The sequence below is a fragment of the Chenopodium album genome, chromosome 11, assembly GCF_948465745.1.
Source record: "Chenopodium album chromosome 11, dcCheAlbu1.1, whole genome shotgun sequence".
NCBI lineage: Eukaryota > Viridiplantae > Streptophyta > Magnoliopsida > Caryophyllales > Amaranthaceae > Chenopodium > Chenopodium album.
The window spans coordinates 10,099,615-10,108,561 of record NC_137844.1 but is presented as its reverse complement, the minus strand read 5'-3'; the positions used below and the strand labels follow the sequence as shown (position 1 = coordinate 10,108,561).

At 36.2% G+C, this 8,947-nt stretch overlaps 2 protein-coding genes across 2 annotated transcripts; both read right to left on the bottom strand.

The window, feature by feature from the left end:
- Positions 1–4,270: 4,270 nt before the first annotated feature.
- On the bottom strand, positions 4,271–5,194 carry LOC145566246 (putative serine/threonine-protein kinase WNK6). Its single transcript, XM_081625723.1, has one exon. It carries the CDS (start codon positions 5,192–5,194, stop codon positions 4,271–4,273), a length of 924 nt encoding a protein of 307 aa, XP_081481849.1.
- Positions 5,195–7,274: 2,080 nt separating this feature from the next.
- LOC145566245 (putative serine/threonine-protein kinase WNK11) lies at positions 7,275–8,465 on the bottom strand. The gene has a single exon (XM_081625722.1). The coding sequence runs from the start codon at positions 8,463–8,465 to the stop codon at positions 7,275–7,277; it is 1,191 nt and encodes a 396-aa protein (XP_081481848.1).
- Between the last annotated feature and the right edge of the window lie 482 nt (positions 8,466–8,947).

Here is an 8,947-nt window from a genome sequence, read left to right as displayed (position 1 = left end):
TTCGGAGTGATAATGGAACGGAATTTAATCATCTTAAAGAATATTTTGTCAAACACGGGATTATTTTTGAGTCTTCATGTGTGGGTACCCCTCAACAAAATGGGAGAGTGGAGAGAAAACACCAACATATTTTGAATGTGGCACGGGCATTGAGATTTCAAGGTGGATTACCGATTAAATTTTGGGGGGAGTGTGCTTTGACGGCTTGTTATTTGATTAATCGTACTCCGAGTCCTATACTTGGGAATAAAACTCCATATGAAATGTTGTTTGGTAAAACCCCCTCTTATGAGTCGATTCGTGTATTTGGATGCTTGTGTTATGCACATAATCAGAGAAGTACAGGAGATAAATTTGAGTCTCGAAGTCGGAAATGTATTTTTCTTGGGTACCCTTTTGGAAAGAAGGGGTGGCAATTGTTTGATTTGGAAACTCGGGAGTACTTTGTGTCTAGGGACGTAAAATTTCATGAGCACACTTTTCCTTATGTTGAACACACGAATGAGCCTTTGAAGTCACAATTAGAAGTGGAGATGTTGGGTGTAGACAGTGGTGATGAGTTTGAGCAGTGGAATATGGGTGAGTATGTGGAATTTCAGGAGGCCGAGAGGGATGAAGCACCTGTTGGGGCTCCATTGAGCGATGGTAGCTCACGGCCTCAGCAGCAGCACTCTACTGGCTGGCCCGCTGGTTCATCATCGGGTGCTGGCCGAGACACGCAGCAGGGTAGCCCAGCAGGAGGTGTGAGAGTGCGAGAGCAGGGCACCCCTGTATCGAGTGCTAGGCGTGAGCAGAGCCAGCAGTAACACGGTGCAGAGGCTGGACACCAACAGCAGCTCGGTGCAGGGGCAGGGCGTACTCAGGCAGATCAGTCCGCAGCTAAGTTGCGGGGAAGTGATGTAAACCGCAGCTTGGGTGCGGAGCATACTGCCGTACAACAAGGTGAGGTCAGTGAGGTCAGTGATACTACTCAAGATGAAGTGAGTGAGGAAATATTGGGCCGAGGACAGCGTGTAAAGTACCCGTCAATAAAACTTCGTGATTGTGTTACGCATACTATACGGAAAAATAAAGTCCCATCGTTGTCATCCGCGGAATCATCTTCCTCAGGTACTCCTTATCCTATAACCTATTTTGTTAATTATGATCGGTTTTCCGAAAAACATAGAAATTATATTGCTGCAATTACAGAGGTACAGATTCCGAGATCCTTTAAAGAGGCAATGAAACATGAAGGGTGGAGAAATGCAATGGCATCCGAGATTAAGGCTTTAGAAGATCAAGGTACGTGGACCTTGGAGACACTTCCAGAAGGGAAGAGAGCACTTGGAAGCAAGTGGGTGTACACTGAGAAGAGAGATGAGGAAGGGAAGCTGATTAGATTAAAAGCTAGATTGGTTATTTTGGGTAATCATCAAGAGGAAGGCATAGACTACAATGAAACGTTTGCACCAGTGGCAAAGATGTCTACAGTTCGTACTTTTCTGGCTGTAGCGGCGGTGAAGCAATGGGAAGTGCATCAAATGGATGTACACAATGCCTTTCTACATGGAGAGTTGGAGGAGGAGATTTACATGAAAGTTCCCCCCGGGTTTCAGGAAAATAATTCAGACAAGGTGTGCAAAATGAATAAATCGTTGTACGGGCTAAAACAGGCGCCAAGGTGTTGGTTCAAGAAATTGTCCGTGGCTCTTAAGAAATACGGTTTCAAGCAGTCATATAATGACTATTCGCTGTTTACTTTGACGAAAGGTAAATTGCAATTGAATGTGTTAGTGTATGTAGATGACATGATTATTGCTTGTAACAGTAAATTTGCATTGGAAAGTTTTAAAGCATATCTGTGTGAATGTTTTAAAATGAAAGATCTAGGAGCCGTGAAATATTTTTTGGGTTTAGAAGTAGCCCGTAGCAAACATGGATTTTATGTATGTTAGAGAAAGTACGCCTTGGATATTATTTCAGAAACAGGATTGTTTGGTGCTAAACCTGCAGATTTTCCCATGGAGCAGAATCACAAGCTAGCAGTTTCACGGGGGAAGGAGTTTGCGGATGTTGAGAGATATAGGCGTTTGGTTGGACGTCTAATATATCTGGTTGTGACTAGACCAGACTTGGCATATTCAGTACATATTCTGTCTCAGTTTATGCGATCTCCAACGGAATTGCATTGGGAAGCAGCTTTGAGAGTAGTTCGTTATTTAAAGAAGTGCCCGGGCCAAGGTATTCTTCTTCGATCTGATAGTGCTTTGCAATTAGAAGGATGGTGTGACTCAGATTGGGCAGGTTGTCCATTGACTAGACGATCTTTGACTGGTTGGTTTGTGTTGCTTGGTTTCTCTCCTGTGTCGTGGAAGACCAAGAAACAACCTACGGTGGCTACAAGTTCGTCAGAAGCAGAGTATCGGGCAATCACGGGCGTGACATGTGAGTTGAAGTGGTTGAAGAGAATGCTTCGAGATTTAGGGGTTGAACACAAGCAAGGGATGAAAGTTTTCTGTGATAGTCAGTCAGCTCTACATATTGCTAATAATCCAGTTTTTCATGAGCGAACCAAGCATATTGAAGTTGATTGTCATTTTATTAGAGATGCGATTCAAGAGGGTCTCATATGTCCATCATATGTGTCTACGAAGTTACAGTTAGCAGATATTTTCACGAAGGCGTTGGGAAAGACACAATTTGAGTTTATTCTTCGCAAGATGGGCATTCGGGATCTACATGCTCCATCTTGAGGGGGGATGTTGAGATAATATTTTGGAAGATAATATTTTAGGAAATATTGTTAGCTATCTTTATGTAAATATTTGATTTGATATTGTTCCTAAGATAATTAGGAATATTTTATTGTAACCTATATATGTACTTGTGGTGATATAATGAAATCTTGAGGAATTGAGTTAATTTGACAAAAACAGAACTTAAGTTGGTGAATCAAGTTGATTCAAATGGATGGAATGTTTATTTTTTTTGTTGTGATTGAAGGAAAAACAGAAGGAAATTTGGACTTTTGGAGTATGTAGTACGTGGAAATTGAATGAGTTGATGATGAAATGAATTAGAATGTTAGTGTGAAAGGGTATTTATAATGGTATGTGTTTATTTGTTACTTTATATCCAAAGTTCCATACTATACAAACCGATTAATCTTTGATTTATCCATTTGTTGTAGTTAGTTAAGTCGGTTATCAAGATCAAGAAATAGAAAATGCCTTTTCTTGATTTTAATTTTTTAATTATGATGAAATAGTTTTTATTATTATGCCGCTACTTTTGTTTTAATTATTATTGAAGCCTCTACAAGTATCCGTCTATACTACGAGTACTTGAGTACTTCATATCTTATAGTGATAGACTTTGTAAGTTTGTGTAAATAAGAATTAAAAACCTGAATTTGAGCGATACTTTCATGTAAATAAGAATTATGATCAACTAATAAAACTATACGTTTGTCATCATCTGGAAATTGGAATAGGGTACTTATTGAGATGTTCTTTAGAGAGAAGATTGTCCGATTTGACATTAATATGGTTTGGTTTAGTTTGAGAAATGTCTAACCGTATTTTTACATTTTGGTTCGAGAAATATCAAACCATATTTTTATGCTTTGGTTTGGTTCGAGAAATGTCAAACTGTATTTTTACGATTTGATTTGGTTCGAGAAATGTCAAACCATACTTAGTTTTACGATTTGACCCTAATTATTCCTATTAACTTGACCCGGCTAACTCAAGTTGAACACTACTTTAATCAAAGAGTTCTAGTCAACTTACTGTAATTAGTCATACTAGCTTGATCTGCTTTAATTGAACACTTTATTTAAAGAATTCTGGTGACATAAATTTATAGCCCGTGCTTAAGTAGTGAAGAGATAAAAGGATTAAAAAGTAAAAGAAAATGGACATAGAAGCTACTAATTATAAAGAAAGAAAAAACAAATTGCAGTCTCTGTTTTTATTAGGATCATATAACTAACACACCAATGTAACAATGTTCATATGTCAATGAAAATTAATCAAGAAACGAAACAATAAATCTCAGTTGGACCTAATACTGAGAAATCATACTCATTGACACACTAGTATCACTAACATACCTAGAATTATTCAGAACATTTATGACATAAACGAGTCTAATTTTGTACTAAAAAATCAAACTAGTAAGCCAAGAAATAAGCTACTGACATGCCAAGAAATAACAGATTTCTGAAGCAACTATATTCTGTAGCAAACGAACAGACATTTCATGTTAATCACTCCCATCAGACATTTCACCTTGCTGCCTCGCGAGTGTTACTGTCGTCGATAGCACCTTCAGACTCTGCAGCTGCACTAGTGATGGTAGCAGGCTGCAGTTGAATTGTAGACCAGGGCCCAGCAGATGGTACTGATGTGCTGCCAGAAGGCGCATTCCTCGGCACAAGAAACGGGTGTTTCAGGAGTTGAGTTATTGTAGTCCCGACATCTGCAGGAAACACACACACCTCAATGAAGCTCTTAAGCCCTTTGTCTTGTACCTTTTTCCAAAGCCTCATATCCATTAATCGCGATGTGCTGTCTGCAGCATCCTTATTCACCATCTGTAGTGCGCACAACCCAACACAGTATATCTCAGACCGCTCTATCATTCGAGTAATAACAGCATCATACTTTGGACTAGTCTTGGGTGCAAGAATGGTCGTGACAATCAAATCTCCTAGCTTAATCGTGCCTGAATTTCCAACAACAAAGATGTTTTCGCACTTGAGATCATTGTGAATAATCGGTTCATTTTGACTGTGAAGAAAATCAAGCCCTGTCAGAATCTGTTGACACCATTTCTTGATTTCAGGACTGTTTTCTTTAATCTGATGTTTCTGAGTGTAATCCTTCAAATTCCCAGAATAAAGCTCAGTAATCATGTTGAACTCAACTGTGGTTTCTGCGTCAACCCAATAATGGTAGCATTTGATTATATTCTGATGATTATAACTCTTCAACAACTTAGCTTCTCTAACCAAAGTAAGAAGATCATTATGTTTAAGAAATTTCTTACACCAAGCAACTTCTCTGCCATTATTGTTGTCATATCCCAAATAAACTTCTTTATGATCGCCTTCATCAATCAGCTTACTGTACCTTGTGTATCGCCCTGTAGGATCTTTCTCCATAACCGTATAATCGTCGTCTCCTGCGCTTGAACTCGAACCCGCCATTGCTAGTTAAGAATAACAGCAAAACAGAACTAAAGAAAGATTTGTAATGGAATCAAGCTAAAGAAAGATGGATGGAATTTTTAGGAGGAAAAACAGAATGTTTGAAATAATGGGTTGATGATGAAATGAATTAGAATGGTAATGTAGAAGGGTATTTATAGGGGTAAGTGTTTGGGTTGTTACTTATATACAAACCGACTAATCTTCAGCTGTAATAGTTAGTTAAGTCAGTTATCAAGATCAAGATTTAGAAAATGCCCTTTCTTGATTTAAAAAAAAAAAAATGATTAACAGGTTTTATTTTTAAATGACTAGTTGATAACTACCAAAAATAAAACGATTGTGGAAAATATTGAAAAATGTGACCTTGTGAAGTAGTTGTGAGTATACATACGAAATAACATACTGTATTAATAATGGTAAATATTTGGTTGTTAATTATGTACAAACCATAATACGGAGTATAAACAAACCCATTAATCTTCAATCTATCCACTTGTAGTTAGTTCAATCTGTTATCAAGATCAAGAATTAGAAAATGCCCTTTCTTGATTTTTTGTTTATTTTTTATTTCATCTAATTTTATTAAGTGACTACCTAACTAAATTGTTTGTTTGAAAACATTGAAAAAAATGTGTTATGCGTGACTAGTGACATGCAATTTTATGAATATTCTAAATGTTCTTCCCACAATTCCAAAATAACTAACAAACTCTGGTTACATTTCTTTATTCAATAAATTCCTTTACTTTTCCCTCAATAAAGATTTTTATTTTTTATTTTATCAAAGAGACATTTCATTTCATAAAAGTGATTAGTAACTAACAAAAATCGTTTTTTGGTAAAGACTTATATATGATTTTTACTTAGAATCATTAGAGAGAAAGCTTTGGTTATGCAGGTCAATCTAAAGAATTTAGTGATTTTAAAACACTCAATTTATTTTCAATTTATGACATAAATTTTCTTTAATTTGTCCTTTATTTATTTAATTAAATGGTATTCATAATTCTAACATTTTGTTGATGGCAGGTACAAATAATATTAAATGAATTTTAATTCCTTAATTGTTAAAGTATTGAAGCTACACATTAATAAGAATTATTTTAATTATATTTTCCTACAAGTTAGCCAATTTAATTAAACTATTGATGAACTGAGTCTTATCAAACACATATTTTTTCAAGTGAATGTGAATCTACACTCTACCCTTAGTAGTCTAAAGTGATTGGGGTAGAAATATTATTATTAGCAGGTTATATTGAAACAGAAATTTAAATAAGTTATGTTAAGTAGGTTTAATTTTAATTTTAGAGGACAAATGGCCTGGCTTTGCCCTGCTCACCTAGTCACCTCTTCTTAAGGAGTATATAATTTCAGAGTAGTAGAGGTTGCATAAACATAGTCAAAGATAGCCTCATCATCAATCAAGACCCTATTAGTAGAGAACTAGAGATGACACGATAATACCACACACTTGCAAGCTCTCAATGTCATACTAACTTGATCCGGCTCAAGAGTTGACACTTTATTTGAGATCTCTAGTGACGGAAATATATTGCCCGTGGCCCCGTGCTTAAGACGCTTAATAGTAAGTTACAGAGTAACGAGAGAGGATTGAATTGAAATTAGACGCATAATAGTAAGTTATAGAGTAACGAGATTATGAGAGAATTGAAAAGTAAAGAAATTGTACGCAAGGACACTAACTATAAAGCCTCAAGTTTTATTAAAATCTTATAACTAAGTAACTAACACACCAATGTTCATGTGTCTAAAACACACAATTACAATGAAAATTAATCAAGAAACGAAACAAAAAAATCTCAATTGGACCTAATACTAAGAAATCATACTTATTGACACACTAAGTATCACTAACGTACCTAGATTTATTCAGAACATTTCTGTACTATGACATAAACTGATGAGTCTAGAAATGAGCTACTGACATGCCAAGAAATAACAGATTTCTGAAGCAACTATACTCTGTCTTCCTGTTGCCACTTCCCCTCATTGTAACTACTCTGATCAGACGATTCACTTTGCTAGAGTATTCAGATTTTCTAAACCCATTGCATCAGCTAGCAGTCAAGGCATCTTCAGCAGATGCAGCTGCGTTATTATCTTCAGACATTCCAAGCTGCTGCAACTCTTGATCCTGCTGCTCTGATGTACTTGCCTGATGTTGTACACGAGAAGTTCCCTCAGTAGATAAAATCCGAAGAGATGAAACACAGCCAGAGATTACAACTGGTTTCCTGTCTACAAAACTGCATGCTATTAGCTGTTCCATACGATCAGAGATGGATGCAGCTTCTTCATCAGACAGGCCAAGTTCTGCTTTCATACTTTCCATGACCAGCAGAACTTCATGAATACTCGGTGAGAACATAATCTCATGACGAAGATTCCAAATCTTGAGGAACATCTCAATCTCCCCATTACTTTGCATTCTGCCTCTTAAGACATACCTCCAAGGGCTCCAACGCTCTAGTCGTGGTATTGAACCAGTGTATCCATCAATTGTGTAACTCGATGATGCAAGAAACGGGTCTTTCCGGAGCTCATAAACCGTCGACCTTGAATCGCCAAAAGAAAAACATCTCCTGATAAAGTTATTGAACTTTTTATCTGTGATAAAGCTTTTGGTCACCATCTGTCGTACACATAAGCCAAAGTTATAAATTTCATCACCCATAGCCTTGCTAACTGCATCACTTGTGGGATCACCTGGTTCCATCTCTAAAAGAGCTTTTGAAGTAAAAGAAGCTGCCTCACACAAATCTCCCAGTTTAATCGTTCCTGTATCTCCAACTACATAGATGTTTTCACAGGACAGATTATGGTGAATAATAACAGGGTCTTGCTCATGAAGAAATATCAGGCCTTCAACGATTTGTATACACCAATTCTTGATTGAATTTAGTGCATTTCCATCAAAATTCAGATGTTTATTAATGTAATCTTTCATACTTCCAGAAAAATACTCAGTTATATCATCATATGTGTTGGTTTCATCATTCTCCCATGAATGGTATAACTTCAGTTTATTAACACTGTTCCAATCCCTCACAAAAGATTCTTCAGTGTGGTCCGACCTTTTTTTCTTACTCCAAGCAACTTCCTTACCACTTCTCTTATCAAACCCATAATAAACTGATTTTGATGCTGAATTTTCAATGAGCTTAGCGTACCTCAAGTATTGCTTTGTCGGATTTGTCTCCATAATCGTGTAATCGTCTCCTCCTCGTGAACTCGAAGCCGCCATTACTAGTTAATAACAACAGCAAAACAGAACTAAAGAAAGATTTGCAATGGAATCAAGCTAATGAAGTTGATTTCTATGGATTAATGGAATTTTTGTTGGGTTTTTTGGAGAAAAAACAGAATGTTTGAAATAATGGGTTGATGATGAAATGAATTAGAAGGGTATTTATAAATTATAATGCCAAGTGTTCGGGTTGTTACTTATATCAACCGATTAATCTTAAGTTGTTGTAGTTAGTTAAGTCAGTTATCAAGATCAATAATTAGAAAATGCCTTTTCTTAATATTTTTTTTAAGTTTTCTTTATATAAAAAAATCTTTAATTTGCCCTCTATTCAATATTTTTTTTAAACGGAGTATATTTTATTTAAGAGATATTTCTTATCTATTTCTTTAAAGTGATTAGTTACTACGAGTAACAAAAATCGTTTTTAGGTGAACACTTAAACAATGATTATTATTGTTTAATCAGAATCATTAGAA

Coding starts and splice junctions, on each gene's coding strand:
- LOC145566246 (XM_081625723.1), bottom strand. CDS start 5,194: ATGGCGGGTTCGAGTTCAAGCGCAGGAGACGACGATTATACGGTTATG.
- LOC145566245 (XM_081625722.1), bottom strand. CDS start 8,465: ATGGCGGCTTCGAGTTCACGAGGAGGAGACGATTACACGATTATGGAG.